Here is an 18,603-nt window from a genome sequence, read left to right on the forward strand (position 1 = left end):
CGCCCCGCCCCCAGGTGCTGCCCGGGCAGGCAGGAGGCAGGAGCGGCGGGCGGGGCGGGGGCGGGCGCGTGAATCAGGCCGGGCGGGCGGGCGGGCCGCGGCAGGGAGTGGCTGCCGGACCGACCGGACCGCGAGGCCGCTGGGCGGCGGTCGGCTCCTGCTGCCCCTGTGCCGAGACCCCGCGCACCTGGCCAGGTAGGGCCCCCTCCCCCGGCCCGAGTAGGGCGGGGCGGAGCGAGCGGGAGGCAGAGGCCGGGCGGGTGCCCCTCGGCGCGGCCCCACCTGGGCAGCCCCCCTTCTCTACCCCCCCCCCGCTTGTACCTGGGCCGGGGCCATGCGACCCCGAGGGGGCGGTGGGAGTGGAGCGCGGCCGCGCGCGGAGACTGGCGGCGCGAGGCGCTGCTGTGCCGATACGGACGTGAGCGTCCTCGCACGTCGCTGGCCCAGGAAGAGCCTAGAAGGAAAGGGCCAGGGGCCCGGCTAGGGCCTGCCGGCCGTCTTAACCCGCTCCCGCCCTTGTGGCCTAGCTAGAGTATGGAGAGGGTGCTGGACATGGCTTGTACCCTTCCCTGGGGACGCCCTGCCCAGACCGCCATGGGCTGGGGTGGGCAGGGCACGGCCTGTAGTCTCGCGTGGAGAAAGGCGACTGAAGGGACGCCTGTCCCTCGGTCCACATCCCTGGACTGGGGTGGGCGGAAGAGACACACAGCCAGTGCAGGCTAACTTGCTGAGTACACTAACCTCCTTTGGCTCTTTGGCGACCACCCGCAAGCTACAACGCCGACTTCCGGTCTGTGAACCCTGTGTGCCCAAATCCCGCTTTTCAGTCCACCTCCCCGTTGCCCAGTACCCCCACACCCGCCTCCCCCACGGGTACTTGGCACAGGGTCACCCCACTTTGTGTGGGACCTCAGATTGTTTTCATGGGATCCTCCTTCCAGGCACTTAGGCACCCCACTTCCAGGGTGAGAAGGATAGGGCCCTTGAAGTCTGAGGTGAGGGCCCTGGAGACACTGTCTGGCTTCAGGGCAGAGGTCAGCGGCAGAGGAGCTAGTTCCTGCTGAGTCACTGGACAGGGTGGGATAGCCCTCTCCCCTTGGGCAGGCATTGGTAGGCAAATGTGTGGGGAGCAGGCTGTTGGGGGTCTCCAGTGCACAGTCCAGGGGTGTGAAGACCCATGAAAGGAAATGGGCAAGGAGTGAAGATACTGAAGGTCGTGGGTATTGCTGCTGGAGACTGAGTGGGCACCTGGTGGGGCCCCTGAGGCCTGGGGTGCCCCTTGCTGACCAGTCATGTCTGCTGGGAGGGCTTCTCACCTCAGGGGCCTGCCCTGTTCGCACTGCCTGGACAGTGTATGTGGATTCCCCTCCACAGTAAAGTCAGAAGGAACAGTGAGACCCCAGCACAGACAGGCCTGCACCTCTCACCCCCACGTGGTCTGCCTCAGTCTGCTCCTGGGACAACCAGGACAGTGTGCCCTGCCCCCATACGTCAGACACAAAGGGGACTGGATGTAGTCAAGAAATGTCACGATGGCTTTTCCTGAGACAACTGGGCCTGGAAGCATCTCTGGGCCTGGTGGACTGAGTGGTACACAAAGGTATCCCCCACCTCCCATCCCCACTTCATGTTCAGTGTCCAGTTAGTGGGTCACCCACCAGGGAAACCAGACAGGACAGCTGCCTGGGTTGTATACTGTAGGCTCCTGAGCCTAGCATGCTCAGGCAAATGTCTCCTTCCAACCCTGGTGCAGTCCAGCAGGCCACTGCCCCCATCAGCTGCGCACGGCTGCATGTCAGGGACACACACCTCCATCTGGGCAGAACCACTTTGCTTCCTCAGCTAGGACCAACATTTGGGAGCCCATGTGCTAGGCAGGACAGGGGCCCGTCCCCAACCTGAGGAGCAGTGGGGATGGGGTGAGCAATCTCTAGGACTTTCCTTCCTGGGCTGGAGGTAGGCAGGTATTCAGGTAGTTAAGTGATCCTGTGCGGATGGGCCCTGGGAGCCCAATAGAGGCCAGGCCCCCACAGAGGCCCTTTGGAGAACGGGGTAGGCTGGGGGCCCCAAGACAAGCCCCACAGCCACAGTGAAAGGCTCTGACTTCTTTCTGAATGCAGCAAGGGGCTGGGTAGTGGCCCCAAGACTTGAAGAGGGCTGGGCCTGGCAGGGACAGGACTCTGAGCACATGGAGAGCCACATCTATGAGGGTGTGAAGTGCAGGCCCTGCAGGGACCTGTAGGCACCAGGGCGCATGGAGTGGAGCCCAGGAAGGTTTTATGTAGGATGGGACAGTGGCAAGATAGATGTCAAGGAGTGGGCCAAAGGAAAGGGGGCTGGTAGACAGGGACAAGGTCTAGGGATCAGCCTTCCAGGGCCAGAAGGTCAGAGTGTAAGACCCTGAGGATGGGGAGGAGCTGTGGGTGGGGCTGAAGGCTGTCATCAGTAGCCCTGCCTGCTGCACTCACCGCTCACCTGGGCCAGGTGTGGTGCCAGCCCTTAACTACACTATACAGTGGAGGTAACAGGCAAGAGAGGAACTTTGACTTGCCCAGGGTGTCTGAGTTGTTCCAGGACAGATACACAGGTGGTGTGGGCAGCACCAACTTGTCCTGCAGAAACAGTGCCAGGGGCCCATGAAAATGTTAATGTCTTAGAATAGGAAGAAAAAAGTGAATATCATAACAGTGGTCCCAACCTGGATTATATTTGTGTTTAAAGCAAAAGTCATAAAATATTTTAAATATATCTACAGAGGAAGAGACCCACAAAACAAAAACATCTAGCCATAAAAGTCATAAAGAGGGAGGGGGCAGCTCCTGGGTGCTGGTGAGAGCAAGGGCCCAGCTAGTGAGGCCTGAGGAAGGGGAGACAGGACTGGGGTACCTGTGCCCTGGCACTCTGCTGATGCCCCCTGGCTAGAGGGCATACTGGGCTCTGGGGCACTCTCTGTGAGCCTGGCTTGGCTGGTCCCCCGGAAGGTCTCCCAGGCAGGGGCTAAACTCCAGCCCACTCAAGGTCACTGACAGTCCCCCTACATGTGTGTCCACTTGAGAAGGTAGGGGATGTGGTCCCCAGTGCCCCTGGTAACCCGTCTCCCTGCCCCTCCAGGCCCCTGGCCCCAACATGGCCCGTCGATCCCAGTGCTCCTCACAGGGGGACAACCCGCTGGCACCCGGGTACCTGCCGCCTCACTACAAAGAGTACTACCGCCTGGCAGTGGATGCGCTGGCCGAGGGTGGGTCAGAGGCCTACAGCCGCTTCCTGGCATCCGAGGGGGCACCTGACTTCCTGTGCCCTGAGGAGCTGGAACATGTGAGCCGCCACCTGCGGCCCCCACAGTATGTGGCCCGAGAGCCCCCTGAAGGCAGCCCTCCCGATGTGGACATGGATGGCTCATCAGGCACCTACTGGCCAGTGAACTCAGACCAGGCTGTGCCTGAACTTGACCTGGGCTGGCCCCTGACCTTCGGATTCCAGGGCACAGAGGTAACCACACTGGTGCAGCCACCACCACCTGACAGCCCCAGCATCAAGGAGGAGGCTCGCAGGATGATCCGTTCTGCCCAGCAGGTGTGTCAGCGTGGTGGGCAGGCAGTAGGGAAGGGTGGCCTGAGTGCACACAGGAGTGGAAGTGAGGGGGGTACCACAAAGCATGGCCAGCTTGTGGTGGGGTGAGCCCCAGGGCTCAAGCTGCGGCGGGGGCTCACTGGCAGAATTCTTCCAGGGCTGCCAAGGGTGTGGCCACCACAGGCTGCAAGTTCCGCACAGGTTTGTTTGCCCATGGTCATGGCCAGTGCCTGGAAACTCAGTTGCTTTGGGAGGGAAGAACACTCTCCCAGCCTGGATGGCCTTTAGCCAGCTGAGAGCTTCTTAGCCCCCTTAACCCCAAGCAGTTGGCAAACGGCAGAGGAAGCCTGTTAAACCATGGAGACTGAGGCAGGAGGGTCAGATGCTAAAGACCCCTGCCCCGAGTAGTGACCCACTCACAGGGCAGAACTGAGGCTGGGGCAGCCTAGCCATCTGTAGGGCAAAAGTATTTCAAGACTCCCCCTGCCTTGGCCATCTCCAACCAGGGTTCTGTGCCCAGGAGTGAGCCTGCAGGCCTTGCTCTGCTTTGGGATTCCTTATGGACCACCAACCCAAGCAGCAGGCCCACACCCCCTTCCTGGGTTTCTTCCTCCACACCCACCTTCACAGACATGGCCCTACTCTCCCCTTAGAGAGGTGAGTGGCCACCGTACAGTGTTTGTGGGTGATCCATGGGCTTGGAGGTAAGACTGGAGAATGGCATGGGGACTGCAGGGGAGTCTGGCCATCTGTCCTGACCTGCACCCCCCAGGTGGTGGCGGTGGTGATGGACATGTTTACTGATGTGGACCTGCTCAGTGAAGTGCTAGAGGCTGCAGCACGCCGGGTCCCAGTCTACATCCTACTGGATGAGATGAATGCGCAGCACTTCCTGGATATGGCGGACAAGTGCCGAGTCAACCTGCACCACGTGGATGTGAGTTATGGGGAGAGGGGAGGGTAGAGGAGGGGAGGAAGGGGAAAGACCCCAGGCAGAGACCTAACTCCCCTCCCGCCCCAGTTCCTACGAGTGCGTACAGTGGCAGGCCCCACCTACTACTGCCGCACGGGGAAGTCTTTCAAGGGCCACGTGAAGGAGAAGTTCCTGCTGGTGGACTGTGCTGTGGTGATGAGCGGGAGCTACAGGTGCGCCCAGCCCACTGCCCCCCAGCCCTCGCCCCTCCAGCCCCTCCCCGAGGGCTGCCTCCTGGAGCCCCGGAACCCCACTAGGGCCATCATCTGCTGCAGCCCCGCCACAGTCGGGCTTGTCCCGCCCTGGTCCTCGCAGACGCTCGCATCCCCAAACCTCTCCCCACCCAGCCTGTGCCTGCTTGGCCCACTCCCTTGCCTTGACTCTGGCCCGATCCGTCCACAGCTTCATGTGGTCCTTCGAGAAGATCCACCGCAGCCTGGCGCACGTTTTCCAGGGCGAGCTGGTCTCCAGCTTCGACGAGGAGTTCCGCATTCTCTTCGCACAGTCTGAGCCGCTGGTGCCCTCAGCTGGGGCTCTGGCCCGCATGGATGCCTACGCCCTGGCTCCGTACGCGGGGGCTGGGCCCCTGGTGGGTGTCCCTGGGGTCGGGGCGCCAACCCCTTTCTCCTTCCCGAAACGAGCGCACCTCCTGTTCCCACCACCCCGGGAAGAGGGTCTGGGCTTCCCCTCTTTCCTCGACCCCGACCGCCACTTCCTGTCGGCCTTCCGCCGGGAGGAGCCGCGGATGCCAGGGGGCGTTCTGGAGCCGCATGCGGGGCTGAGGCCACTGTCGCGGCGGCTGGATGCTGAGGCCGGGCCGGCGGGGGAGTTCGCCGGCCAGCGGGGCTTATTCCAGGCGCGGCACCTGGAGATGGACGCCTTCAAGCGGCACAGTTATGCCACCGCGGACGGCGCGGGCGCCGTGGAGAACTTTGCTGCAGCGCGGCAGGTATCACGGCAGACGTTCCTTAGCCACGGCGACGACTTCCGCTTCCAGACCAGCCACTTCCACCGTGACCAGCAACTCTACCAGCAGCATTACCAGTGGGACCCGCAGCTCGCACCTGCGCGCCCGCAGGGCCTGTTCGAGAAGCTTCGCGGTGGCCGTCCAGGCTTTGTGGACCCGGATGACTTTGCACTGGGCGCCGGGCCCCGCTTCCCAGAGCTCGGTCCCGACGGGCACCAGCGGCTGGACTATGTGCCGTCTAGCGCGTCGCGCGAGGTGCGCCACGGTTCAGATCCCGCCTTTGGCCCTGGCCTCCGCGCCCTCGAACCTAGCGGGGCCCTGCGCCCCAACCTGGGCCAGCGCTTCCCGTGCCAGGCTGCAGCGAGGCCGGGCCCAGACAGCACAGCAGAGGCGGAGCCGGAGCGCAGGGGTGGGCCCGAGGGACGGGCAGGGCTGCGGCACTGGCGCCTCGCCTCCTACCTGAGCGGTTGCCACGGGGAAGATGCGAGCGATGAGGGGTTGCCGGTGCCCATGGAAGCCGAGGTCTATGAAGACGATGTGCTGGCTACCGGGGGTCGGGCAGCCGCCGGGGACCTGCTCCCTTCGGCCTTCCGCGTCCCTGCAGCCTTCCCTACCAAGGGCCCGGTGCCAGGCTCAGGCAGCGGTGGCGGCGAGGTCCAGGAGGAGGCAGGCCTGGCCAAGCAGGACTCTTTCCGCTCGCGCCTGAACCCACTCATCCAGCGCAGCTCAAGGCTGCGCTCCTCGCTCATCTTCAGCGCGTCACAGGCTGAGGGTGGGGGCGGGGCTGCAGGGACCAGCACTGAAAAAGTGCAGCTGCTGCACAAGGAGCAGACGGTCAGCGAGATGCTGGGTCCTGGCGGAGAAGCTGTGCGCTCCTCGGCCTCCGCCAAAGTGGCGGAGCTACTGGAGAAGTACAAGGGCCCGGGCCGTGACCCCAGTGGTGCTGGGGGCGCGGTCACTGTCTCCAGCCACAGCAAGGCTGTAGTGTCCCAGGCGTGGCGGGAAGAAGTGCCGGCAACAGGAGGCGTGGGGGGTGAGCGCCGCAGCTTGGAGAGTTGCTTGCTAGACCTGCGCGACTCTTTTGCACAGCGGCTGCACCAGGAAGCCGAGCGACAGCCAGGAGCCGCCACGCTCACTGCTGCACAGCTTCTCGACACGTTGGGCCGGGGTGGCACTGACCGCCTACCATCCCGCTTACTCTCTGCCCAGGGTCGCTCTACGTCCCCGCAAGGGCCGGACAAGCCCCTGATGCTGGAGGGGCCTGGGGCACAACATGTGCCTCTTTCTGAGCCAAAAGGGAGCCCTACCTCGGCTTACCCTGAGCGGAAGGGGAGCCCTACACCTGGGTTTTCCACTCGGAGAAGCAGCCCAACGGCAGGATTTGAGCAGAAAGGTAGCCCCACCTCAGCCTACCCGGAGCACAGGGGTAGCCCGGTGCCTGAGCGCAGAACCAGCCCAATCCCCCCCGTGGCCGATCGCAGGGGCAGCCCGGTGCCTCCGGTGCCTGAGCGCAGGGGCAGTCCGGTGCCCCCGGTGCCTGAGCGCAGAGGCAGCCTCACCCTCACCTCCGGGGAGTCTCCGAAGACCGGGCCAGCAGAGGAGACCGTGGGCGGCCCCATGGAAGTCCTGCGCAAGGGCTCCCTGCGCCTCAGGCAGCTGCTGAGCCCCAAGGGTGAGCGGCGCTCGGAGGATGAGACTGGTTTCCAAGTGCCGCAGGAGAACGGGCAGCCGGAGAGTCCCCGGCGGCGGTCGCTGGGCCGGGGTGACAGTGCAGAGGCTGCCACAGGAGACGAGCGGGGCACACGGTCGCGCCTGGCCTCAGCCACAGCCAATGCCTTGTATAGCAGCAACCTGCGGGATGACACAAAGGCAATTCTGGAGCAGATTAGTGCCCACGGCCAGAAGCACCGTGGGGTCCCTGCCCCAGGCCCCAGCCCGGCCCACAGCAGCCCTGAACTAGGCCATCCACCAGCTGCTGGCGGCCTGGCCCCAGATATGTCCGACAAGGACAAGTGTTCAGCCATCTTTCGCTCGGACAGCCTGGGGACCCAAGGCCGGCTGAGCCGCACTCTGCCAGCCAGCGCGGAGGAGCGCGACCGTTTGCTGCGCCGCATGGAGAGCATGCGCAAGGAGAAGCGAGTGTATAGCCGCTTCGAGGTCTTCTGCAAAAAGGAGGAGGCCGGCGGGCCTGGGTCAGGGGAGAACCCTGCAGAGGAGGGCACCAGGGACAGCAAGGTTGGCAAGTTCGTGCCCAAAATCCTGGGCACATTGAAAGGCAAGAAATGAGTGTCCTAGCTCACCAGCCCAGGCCAGGGTGGCCATATCACTGCCACCATCGTCCAGAGCATGGCTGGGCAAGGAGAGCCACCCTTTTGTGCTTGAGTGGTGGCTGCCAGGCCCTCGTGCTAGGGAAGTTTGGAGTGAGTGCTGCCAGAGTGGGGCTCACCTGCTGGCCTCCCCAACCGTGGGGCTCCAGCCCTTCACTAAGGTGCTTCTCCCCAGCTCCCTTCTCTCAGGATCCTCAGCCTCCCGGCTCATGCACCTGCCTTGGCCACCTCTTTGGGCTCACGTCCTCTTTGGGACTTCATTCAGCTCAGGGACCCATCTCTTTGTGCCTTAACTCCCCATTCTTTCTGGGGCTTCTTGTTTCCTCAGGGCTTCTGTTCTCAGGGTTCCCTCTCCTCAGGCACGGGCCCTTGGCTCCAGCCTCCTTGCTGTCTCTTGACAGACCCACCCTCCCTTTCTCAGGGCCTCTCCCTTGGGGGTCATCGCTCTTGCCTCTGTCTCAAGTGCTGCGGGCTTGCTTCCTTCCCTGTGTGGATTCTCCTGGCGTCTTTCTAGGTGGCCTGTCCTCTTGCTGCAGGGAAGGCTGGGCTGACTGCAGGCAATTTGAGAGGGAGGGGTGGAGCTAGACCCAAAGGAAACCTTTCTCAGATGGACAGGGAGGCTGGATAGGGTGGGCTACTGAGAAGGGGGTACAGGGGACCCCAAGGGGGTTCCTTGCCAGCCCAAACCAAAGCTGCCTGGGCCAGGCCCAACCACTCCTGTAGCAAGGCCCTGGTCAGCACTGGGCTTTGCAGCACAATAAAACATAGTCTGGACAGATGACCTGTGGCCCGGCTTCATGAAGTGTCCTGTGCATAAGTGCCATCACAAGCCATATCCCAGAGAGAGGCTGGATGCAGAGCACTGTCCTTGACAGGTGTTGGGCCAGATGAGGGCAGGTGACAAGCTGTGGTAGAGCTTGGGCCCCACCACGAGGCACAGGTCCTACGGGTTGGAGTGGCCCTTGCCCTGTAGGTGCCCAGCAGACCCTGACTCCACCCTGTCCTTGGACCCTTTCCCCTTTGTCACCAACACACAGAATGTGTTCCAGTTTCCTGGCTTACCTGTCTTACATCTTTTTGTACCTTCAGAGAGTAATTTTAATTGACTTGGAATGACACATTTTGGTACCAAATACTTATAAAGTCCCCCATTGTTAGATGTTAGCATTGTGAAATTAGTTTCTGTATTCTGCTATTTTTCTTCAGATAGATGTTTTCGTTTTTGTTTTGGCTGGGCAAGGTAGCTCATACCTGTAATCTCAGCACTCTGGTAGCCTGAGGCAGAAAGATCAATTGAAGTTGGGAATTCGAGACCAGCCTAGGCAACATAGTAAGACCCCATCTCCACAAAAAAATAAGAAAAAATTAGCTGGGCATTGGTGGTGCACACCTGTAGTCCCAGCTACTCAGGAGGTTTGCTTGAGCCCAGGAGTTCAAGGTTATGGTGAGCTATTTTAATATGATTGTGCCACTCCATTCCAGCCTAGGCAATAGAGCAAGACCCTGTCTCTAAAGAAAAAAAAATTTTTGAAGTATTTCCTACTCCAACAGCTGGAAAAGGGAAATGAGCCCATTTTCACTCCCTGACAGTTCACTGGTTACTAAAGCCACCATCAAAGTGGGGGTGACAACAGGGACTTTGACCAGGTGGAAAAAGTCCACCCATGTGCTAACAGGTTTGTCTTGGTGCTGCCTGGCATGTCACTGTTCTGAACAGATGGGCCCCCAGAGCCTCCTGCCTGCACCTTCCACATCTTGCTGAGTAAGACATCTAAAACATGATGTGGCACATTTTGGTGTTAACAATAAAACACAATACACAAATTATTTCAATGTATTCCAAATATATATAATCACTTAGTTATATGTTACAGGCTTTAACCTTCAGCTAAATTGGTGACCTTCCCAATTTCCCTTGTGGACACCACCGCCCATCCCTGTGGGAGCAGTAAAGACCCCTCCGCATGTGTCCTTCGAGCTCCTCCCCCAGCATCTCCTGCTTCCTGCCCCTGCCTGCTGCGTGGCTGTGCCCCTCCCCACAATGCTCAGCCCTCAGTGTGGGCACTCACCTGGGGCCTGTGCACACCAAGTCCGGCTGGCCCATCCCAGCCTCATCCCGCAGCTCCTGTCCAGCCTGAGTCCCTCCCTGGCCTCTTCTGTCCTGCTTATCAGTCATCATGGGGTGATGCCTCAGGCTCTGGAAGCTCAACCTCCTCGGCTGCCCATCAGGAACAACCTCCTTGGCCCCACCTGTGGCTCACCTTTGGCCCCTCCCTCTCCTCCCTCTGCCTCCTCTGAATCGTCCCCAAGCCCAGTTCTCTCTGCTTCCCAAATCTCTCTTGGTCACCCAGTCTGGACCCAGCACATTGTGGTGCAAGCTCCCACCTTCTGCTCAGCTCCCACTGCCCACACATTGTCCTCTGGCTTCCCCAGCGTGGCCAGTGGCTTTTGTCACAGACCAGGACTCCCTGCTCCTGGCAGCCCCACCCCTACAGCAGCACTTGTACCTGTTAGACTTCGAGCTCTACTGCCAGGCAGCTGGGATGTGGCCCTGCTGTGTTCTGGCCTCAGCCCAGGGTCAGATGCGGTTCGGGGCACCCATGGTACCATGGGACGCAGCTTTGTGTCCACTGGGCCCCTTTCATCTCTTTAGCCCACCATACCCCTGGCCTGAACTCACACCAGGTCCTTTGCCTGGTGGGGAACCAGAGGAGGTAGTCTTAAGCCCAACAAGATACCTCATCCCCCGCCCTCCCCTACTAAGACCTGGAGACAAGCCAGGTGCAGTCACTGTGATGGCAGGGCATAGGCTGTGGCCACCAACTTTGGAGAAAGGGCAGGGGACATTTGGGGGCTAGGGGAGGAGCAGGACTCTAGTCTAGGGTGGTAAGCATGGTTCTGTGGTGGCTTGTACCCAGGCAATGGCAGGCCCACCCGAGGTACAGCCTGGACCCTGTAGCAGCCCCAGGCTGGTGTCTGATGGTGCAGGCAGCAAGGCACTATGGACAGAGGACAGGAAGCTGGAGCTAAGGTGCTCCCACAGGCTGGCCTTAGGTGGCGTGAGCCTGGAGAAAAGCCCTGTGCTAGGTGCCCGTGAGGCGGCGCGTGGCAGGAGCCACAGGGTGATAGCAGACAGTAGCCACTGCAGCTTCCCACTGGGCTCAGGGGTGGCGGGGTCCTCAGACAAGGATGGGCTCCAGGAAAGGGGTGGAGGTGATGTGGCTTTAGAGGAAGCCCCTCAGAAGGGGGTAGATGAAAAATGGATGGTTAGGTGGGGGACAGACAGCCTTTATTGGAGGAAGTCATTGGGACGGGTGGGGTCCTCATCTTCCCTAAAGAGGCCAAATCTCCCCAAACTTGAATGTGGCCATGCAGAGAGGGAGGGGACTCAGGCGGCTGGGGCCAAGGCAGGTAGAGCAGCTCACGCGTGTGGTCCTGGGAGCAGAGGCAGACGGCCCAGTGCTGAGTGGCAGATGGTACCATAGGCTTGGGAGTAGCCGCCGAGTGTGGCCCGGGCAGCCCCCTGGGCCTCCTGCAAGGCAGAGGAGCTGAACATCCTCCGGCCAGGCCGGGGCTCTGAGGGCAGCCGTGGAGGGACCTGCAGGCAGTTGGGGTCAGCTTGAGGGGGGACTGGTTGAGGGGAGAAGAGGAGGGGAGGCCCTTGAGGGGTTGGGGGAATGGGAAGGCCAGGGAAGGGAGGGGGCCACACTGGGACCAGACCTCACCAGTGGCACGCCAGCCGCCCTCACCCCACAGGGCTGGGTCCAGTCACTGCGGATCAAGGCTTGGTTGGCTACTTGGGCCGCAGCCTGCCAGGTCAGGGAAGGCACCACCCCTCTCATGTTGGGCTTCACCTGGGAAGGGGTGCATCATTGGGTCACTGAAAGGTACAGAAGATGGGTTCCTCCTGTGCCCACCTCATCACAACTTACCCGAGAGGGTGCTGAGGGGGACTCTGCCTCTGTCCCAGGGGGTGCAGGTTGGGGCAGGGGGGCCAAGTTCTGCCTGGAAATGTCCCTTGCTGCACTGGGGGAATCTATGGGATGGGAAGATCAACCCTGGGGGTCAGAAGTCCTATGCTGTGTATACGCAGGGGTCCCACACAGAAGGGGCCAGCCCATGCTCCGTGGGGGACAAAGACCACACACCATGCTCCAGATCAGGACTGGGGCTATTCTGAGGCCTGAGTCTGGGGTTTTGTGCAGGTGCCCTTGAGAGATGCTGGGTGCCGGTTCTGGGCTTGAGCAGGTGCACCTGGGTCCCAGAGGGCCTTGGCTTTGTTCGTAGAGGGGCGACCCCCAAGCCCTCCTCTTTCCGGACGTGGCTGTTGCCTCTCCGCTCCAAGATCATCTGTGGGAGAGGAGGGAGCTCAAAGGTGTACATCGGGATGTGGAGGCTTTGGGAGTCATTGAGGTAGAAAGCCTCAAGGGTGCGCATGGATAGGGAATGAGGAGGGTCCTGGGCCAGAGCACCTGATAGAGGCGGTTGCGATACTCAGACGCAGAGAGCTGGACTCCTTCGTGCACTGGGAGCTGCACATCCGCCTCCTGAGTCCTCTCTTGGCCAGGGCAGTGAAACCTGCAGGGGACCAGGGAGGCCGGTATAGGCGAGGGGAGAGCTGGCTGCAGTCAGGCAGCCCCTCCAGCTCCCACCCCACCCCTGCGCTTTGGGCGCCTGCCCCCACCTCTGCACGTAGGGGTGCTGCAGTGCCTGGGCAGCGCTGAGCCGCTTGTCAGGGGCAAACACCAGGAGTAGCCTGAGGAGGTCCAGGGCCTCTGGGGGTGTGTCTGGTGGCAGGATGGTGTCTAGCGTCTGTTGTGACCTGTAGGTGCCACCTGTCATCTCTCCAGAGCCTGCGGGCCCCTTGTCAGATCTGTGTCTGCGGCGTGGGGCACAGCTTCCAACCCTTGGTCCCACCCCACTTTCCTGTCTCTGTGGACCCCCATGCCTGATTTGCAGACACCTGGGAGAGTGGGAGACCCCTGCCTGCCCTCTGAGCCCTCCTCCAGGCCCCCCTCCAGCCACCCAGGCCAGGGTGCTGTCCCGAAGCCCCTGGTGCCAGCACTGGGGACTCCTGGCTTTCAGCATGACCCATCATAAAAGCAGGGCAGGGCATCACCCAGCAGACTGGCCCCAGCAACATGGCAGGAAGGCCCCCCCAAGACAGGCCACCCCTACCCCTCACCAAAGTGACCCCACTCACCGGGACCCCAGGCCGTGCAGAATGGAGGAGCTGTAGCCTGAGCCGAGGGCCAGGAGGTCTAGGGGTGGGTGGCAGAGGGTGTTGGGACCAGAGGCCTGGGCAGGTAGGGAGTCTGGGCCAGCCATCCCTTCTGGGCTTCTGCTGTCTGACAGGACTCAGTGCCCCAATCTGCCCTGCCCAGCTCTTAGCACAGTGCCAATCCTTGGCCCTGCAGCCTACAACGCTCAGGGACGTTGTTCTGACCTGGCTGGACCTCCCTTGTGCAGTTGCCCCCCCACCTCTTCCCTGTCCCATCCCTCCTCTGTGTGCTGCCCTGGCCTGTCAGGTGCTGTCTCCCCACAGCTGCATCCTCTGGCCCTCAGCATCCCCAGTGCCCAGCGCCAGGCTGCTGAGGCACACATGCCTGCACGCCTGCACACATGCTCACCCCCCTCGGATGGAGGCGGGATGGTCTCCAGGATCAGCTCCAGCTGGTGGAGCGTGGACGCGCCCTGGAACAGGGGCCGCCCTCGAAGCATCTCCCCCAGGATGCAGCCCAGACTCCACATGTCCACCCCGGGGGTGTACCTGGGGCAGGAAGGAGTGTAGGCATGAGGGAGACCCAGAGACAGAGTGGGGGGTTGCTGGGAGTGTAAGGTGAGGGCACAGCGGGGGGTGGGGGCCAAGGCAGGCCCAGGGGACAGGAAGGCCTGGGAGCCCTGGGGGGCAGGAGGGCAGCCCTAGGGAGCCTACAGGGAGAAGGGGGGTTGGGAGTATCTCACTGTTACCAGCTTGAGGACAGTAGCACCTCCGGAGCTCGGTACCAGCGTGTCGCCACATACTGGGTCAGGGCCTGGCCCTCAGGCCCCTCAGGGAAGTTGCTCAGAGAGCGGGCCAGGCCAAAGTCACAGAGCTTCACCACACAGTTGGCATCCAAGAGGACATTGGACGGCTGGAAGAGGAGGTGGGCTGAGGACTGAGTGAGCCATTGGGGGATGGAGGCTGGGGGCTAGGCAGACGCAGTGTGGGGCTGCACCTTCAGGTCCCGGTGGATGACTCGCCCTGAGTGGATGAACTTGGTGGCCCGCAGGAGCTGGTAGAAGATGTAGCGCTTGTGGACGTCCCTCAGCAGCCCGCCCTTCCTGATGACGGCATCCAGGTCAGTGTCTGGGGACAAGGCATGCCCATCAGTCTGGGGGTGTGGAGACCCAAGGAAGGACATGCAGGTCAGTTTGGGGCCAGACAAGGGACACCTGGGGAGAGCCAACAGGTCTGTCCCACTTTGAGTCTGCCCATGGCCTGCAGTTGCCCGGCCCCTCCTCAGGCTTCTCAGTCCTGCCCACTGTCTTTGTTGGTACAACAAGAAAGGTTCGTGGAATTGTTTCCATACTTTATTTCATGTTGCCTTTGTTTTATAAAATGAGTAGAAAAAGGGAAATGCAGGTGCAAACCATGGACAAAGCAGGAGCCTCATGCAGGTGGGATTGAGGTGGTCACTGCCAGGCTCTGGAGGCTGACACTTGTCAGCTATTTGTCCTTGGGTACAGGGTACAAGGTGAAGGTACAAGCCACTATGGGGACCCAGGCAGCAAAGGGACATAAAGAGGGAGTCAGGCCACCAGGTGGGGTCCCAGGGCCAGGGCAGAGGTGGGGCTGGGGGCTGAGTGAGGCCTCACTCACCCATAGACTCCAACACCAGGTAGATATCCCTGTCATTCTCTGCCCGCATCAGGTCAAGGAGGCGGATGATGTTGGGATGGTCCCCAAACTCCTAGAGACAGAGTTGGTGGTTACTGCTGCTGTGAGGCCGGGGCTGTACCCTGGGGGTCGAGGGCCGGCTTCCCCCTTGTCTGGAGAGACCCAGACCTGGGGAAGGGGAGCAGGCAGGACAGCCTAGGCCACTCACCTGGAGGAGTGTGATTTCCCGGAACGTTCTCTGGAAGAGACAGAAACAGGAGTGGGATAGACAGAACAAGAAAGAAGCCCAAATCCTGAAAGGTCCCAAAGGGGCTGGTGCCTGTCACCCAAACACCCACTGGACCATGGGGTCACAAAGGGGGTATGCTACAGGAAATACCAGGAAACCTGCTGTGATTGGGTGTCAACTTTACACCTGAGATTCCAGGCACCCAGCAATATCAGTCCCACCCCTGCTCTCCGCCCTTACCTGGGCATCTGTCTTATCTCTAAAGGCATCAAAGATTTTCTTGATGGCAACAACCTCACCAGTCCTCCGGTCCACTGCCTTCCACACAATGCCGTAGGCCTGGGGAGGAGTACGGTCAGCCTGCCCAGCCAGCCACACCCTGCCACCCAGATTGCCCCTGCAGACAGAGGCTACTTGCTCCCATGCTGGGTCCTGGGAGGGGACAGGAGTGTGGTGAGGCCTGGCGCTCTGGACCCTGCACCTGCAGGCTGCCCAGCTGCTGTGTGGGACTCCACATCTTCCAGAGGAGGGCTGGAGAGACCCCTGGAGAAGGTGAGTTTGCAGATGGGAACTTCTGGGCAGGAACTGAAGCCTGCCCCTCTCAGGGATGGCCTTCCATCCTTCCAGCTGCCCAGGATTCTTGATCCCTCTCTCCCTCACATATACTACATCCAGCCTGTCAATAGCCTGCTGGCTCCACCTTCAGATTTATCCAGAACCTCACCACTTCCTACCACCCTGGTCTGAGCCTTCAGCATCTCTAGCTGGACAGCAACTCTACCCTCTTAGCTGATCTCCCTCTGCCACTTCTGCCCACCCCCACAGTGGGCCCTCAACAAAGGGGGCAGGGTGAGCCTTGTAAAGTGGTACCAACGGCTGCTACAGCTCCCAGTGTCAGTAACAGTAAAAGCCAAAGTCCTTGAAGTTCCCCAAAGCCCCCCACACAATCGGACACATATCTCTCCTTTTTCTCCCTTCTCCCCTCCCCTCCCCTAGTTCACTTCTAGCCAGACACACACAACGCTGTGGTTTCTCCAAGGACAAGCAGGCCTTGCCTCAGGGCCTTTGCACATGCTGTGTGCACCACCTGGACTGCTTTTCCTCCCTGCTCCCATTACACACCCAAGCACACTCACGCAGGCACACACGTTCACATACACAGCCTCACGTGCTCACACACACAATCGCAAATACACACAGCTCACACATGGTTCCAGCTTTTCCTCCACGCCCACCCGTTTCCCCGCTCAGTCTTTCTTGGGCCAGGCCCCTGCTAGCGGGCTGGAAAGCCTGTGGGCCCACCTGGGCTGATGCTGGGATCTACCCTTCCCCTCAGCGACTGAAGCTAATCCCCGCATCAGGGGGCCGGGGGAGAGGCGGCCCTGGAAGCAGGGGTCTGTGGGAGGGTGGGGCCCTGGCTATCACTTGCTTCCAGAAGCCAGGACCCTGGTGTGGGCACTGTCAGGGTCCTGTAACCCCGAGAGAAAACTGAGGCACAGAGGGCTCGACGGCTTGCTCAAGGCCACCCCCACACACACACACAGTGGAGGAAGCAGGTCGCCAGCGTCGGACAAAGCAGACCCCCGAGTGGACGCCCAGGCGCTTCCCCGGCGCTCACCCCCTTCCCGAGCCGCCGCTTGAGCAGGTATCTCCGGGCTACGTGGTGGTCCACCTCGGCGGCGCACATGGCGGCGGGGGACTCTGGCTCAGGAGACGGCACAGGCTCTGCTGGGCAGGACCTGTTGGGCGCTGTTGCCTCGGGAACCGACCCGACAGAGGCGCCGCGCCTGCCCTCGCGCCTGCGCCGGGGACTGGGGCGGGCCGTGGCCCAAGCCCCGCCCCCGCCGGGCCGCGCGGAAACCGCCTACCTTCTGTCCCGCCGCGTTGGCGCCGCCCCGGGCTCTCCGGGCTCTCTCGGCTCCTTGAGGCCCCGGTCCGCTCCGTGTCGCCTGCCCCAGCTTCTTGGAGGCCTCTTTCCTCGCTCCGCTTCCCTTGGATGCCTGGGGCTCTACGAGTGGTCCCGGGGGCAGAAGCGTCGCGCAGACGGAGCTTCTGTCCAGAGCTTGGGGCCGCGCGCTCCCGCCGCTGCTCCCCACCGCGTGCGAGTGTCTGCGGCGGGCAGGTCCCGGGACGCGGAGGGAGCCTGCGTCGGGGTCTCGCGTGGGGAGGCCGGGAGGGCGAGCTGGAGCGGGCTGGGCAGGGCGCGCCAGACTGTGGGCAGCGTCTTGGGAAGAGGAAACAAGGTGAGGGGACTGCGGGGCGGGGGCGCCCAGGGAGGGAAGTGGGAGCCACGCTTTGGACGCTAGAGGAAGAGACTGGGCGGGCGGCCGGCCAGGCAGAGACCCCGAGGTGGGAGTGTGCCTGGCGCGTCCGCGGCAAAGGGGGCCTTCGGGGCTGGAGCCCAGGGCCGGGGACCGAGGGCTTTAGCTGTGGACTGGGGGTCATGGGGCAGGAGAGCAGGAGAGGGGAGGCCATGCGGGAGGCGTGAGGGCTGCACCTGGCTGTAGCAGAGCCCCTGGATTTATTGCAGGTTGGACTGTAGGCATGAGACAGGAATGTCAGCTGCCCAGGGTTCATGGTAGTTTCTAGAGGCACAGGGCTGAGGTGGGGAAGGCGATGGGTAGAGCAGGTTTAGCGAAGAAACTCTGGAATTGGGATATTTTAAGTTTAAGATACTGTTTAGACATCCAAGTGGAAGTCTTAGACGAGATTTTGGAGGGAGGAGGTGACACATACTGGGTGTTGGTGTCTGGTGTCATTTAAAGCAGCAGCCAGGTGAGACCACCGGTGTGTGCAGATACCTGCACCTGGGCATTCAGAGTGAGCTTCTGGAACTGCCCAAGAACCATCTTTAAAAATTTTAAATCTATTGCAGATTGATAATTTTGTAAAATGCAGTAAAAATGAATTACTAGAAAAAAGTTAAGAGCCATAGACCTACAAAATAAAGCCCCAATTTTTTTATTAGATTCAGCAGTCATAAAATTACCCTGTGCTACAGCTGTAAGTTTCTTAACTCTTCCTCTGGGTTTCTGACTTTCCGCACAGTGGACCCATACGTAACACATCGTGGGTGGTGCTGGAGCCGAAGGAGAGCTCTGCAAAGCGCAGGTCTGCAAGGAATGAAAGCGCGAGTCAGAGCCTGAGACCCCACTAGTGCCTCCTGGGATGGCTACTCACCTAGTGTGGTGAGGGTGTGCAGGGGCTAGAATGCTCCTGCTTGGTTGATAGAGTTATAAAATGCTACAACCACTTTGGAAAACAATTTGGCAGTGTCTTAAAGTATTGAACATAAATATGCCTTCTCATCCAGACATTCTACTCCAAGGAACTTACCCAAGAGAAATGAAAACATCCATACAAAAAGTGGGTGTGGCTGTTCATAGCAGTTTTATTTGTAACAGCCCCAAGCAGGAAATAACCCAGATTTTGCTTTCAACATTCGAAACAGGGAAATGGCTAAACAAATTGTGGCCCATCCAGACAATGGACTGATCTTCAGCAATAAAAAAGAAGAAACTATGGATACAATGGCACGGGTGCATTATCATGCTGCCAGGAAGAAGCCACAGCTCCCCTCACAAGAGTACCCTGAATGATGCCATTTATATAAAATTCTAGAAAATGCCAACTACAGACAGATCAGTGGTGGCCCGA

At 60.8% G+C, this 18,603-nt stretch overlaps 2 protein-coding genes across 4 annotated transcripts; one reads left to right on the plus strand and one right to left on the minus strand.

Moving 5' to 3' along the window:
* The first annotated feature begins 105 nt into the window (after positions 1–105).
* Positions 106–8,624, plus strand: FAM83H (family with sequence similarity 83 member H). Of its 2 annotated transcripts, none has more exons than XM_012760127.3 (5): positions 106–195; positions 3,112–3,573; positions 4,343–4,507; positions 4,592–4,716; positions 4,946–8,624. In XM_012760127.3, the coding sequence occupies exons 2-5, from the start codon at positions 3,127–3,129 to the stop codon at positions 7,794–7,796; spliced, it is 3,588 nt and encodes a 1,195-aa protein (XP_012615581.1). In that variant the 5' UTR covers positions 106–195; positions 3,112–3,126; the 3' UTR covers positions 7,797–8,624. The 2 variants fall into 2 exon arrangements, with proteins under 2 accessions (XP_012615581.1, XP_012615582.1); XM_012760128.3 differs by lacking the exon at positions 106–195 and adding an exon at positions 222–1,600.
* Positions 8,625–9,733: 1,109 nt separating this feature from the next.
* On the minus strand, positions 9,734–16,740 carry MAPK15 (mitogen-activated protein kinase 15). Of its 2 annotated transcripts, none has more exons than XM_076004954.1 (14): positions 16,565–16,740; positions 15,187–15,285; positions 14,926–14,955; positions 14,700–14,790; positions 14,056–14,186; positions 13,808–13,971; positions 13,468–13,607; positions 13,041–13,098; positions 12,522–12,659; positions 12,310–12,415; positions 11,986–12,187; positions 11,770–11,873; positions 11,587–11,691; positions 9,734–11,435 (listed from the first exon to the last, which is right to left on the minus strand). In XM_076004954.1, the coding sequence occupies exons 1-14, from the start codon at positions 16,631–16,633 to the stop codon at positions 11,259–11,261; spliced, it is 1,614 nt and encodes a 537-aa protein (XP_075861069.1). In that variant the 5' UTR covers positions 16,634–16,740; the 3' UTR covers positions 9,734–11,258. The 2 variants fall into 2 exon arrangements, with proteins under 2 accessions (XP_075861069.1, XP_012615764.1); XM_012760310.3 differs by having other exon boundaries at positions 11,563–11,691.
* Positions 16,741–18,603: the final 1,863 nt, after the last annotated feature.

Source organism: Microcebus murinus, chromosome 7 (assembly GCF_040939455.1).
Source record: "Microcebus murinus isolate Inina chromosome 7, M.murinus_Inina_mat1.0, whole genome shotgun sequence".
NCBI classification, from domain to species: Eukaryota; Metazoa; Chordata; class Mammalia; order Primates; family Cheirogaleidae; genus Microcebus; species Microcebus murinus.

Excerpts from the sequence above, each read along its gene's own strand:
- MAPK15 (XM_012760310.3), bottom strand. The coding sequence starts at position 16,633 with ATGTGCGCCGCCGAGGTGGACCACCACGTAGCCCGGAGATACCTGCTC. Across the intron at positions 14,956-15,186 it reads GAGATAAGACAGATGCCCAG|AGAACGTTCCGGGAAATCAC; the intron begins GTAAGGGCGGAG and ends TGTCTCTTCCAG. Across the intron at positions 13,972-14,055 it reads TCATCCACCGGGACCTGAAG|CCGTCCAATGTCCTCTTGGA; the intron begins GTGCAGCCCCAC and ends CTCCTCTTCCAG.
- FAM83H (XM_012760127.3), top strand. The coding sequence starts at position 3,127 with ATGGCCCGTCGATCCCAGTGCTCCTCACAGGGGGACAACCCGCTGGCA. Across the intron at positions 3,574-4,342 it reads TGATCCGTTCTGCCCAGCAG|GTGGTGGCGGTGGTGATGGA; the intron begins GTGTGTCAGCGT and ends TGCACCCCCCAG. Across the intron at positions 4,717-4,945 it reads GTGATGAGCGGGAGCTACAG|CTTCATGTGGTCCTTCGAGA; the intron begins GTGCGCCCAGCC and ends ATCCGTCCACAG.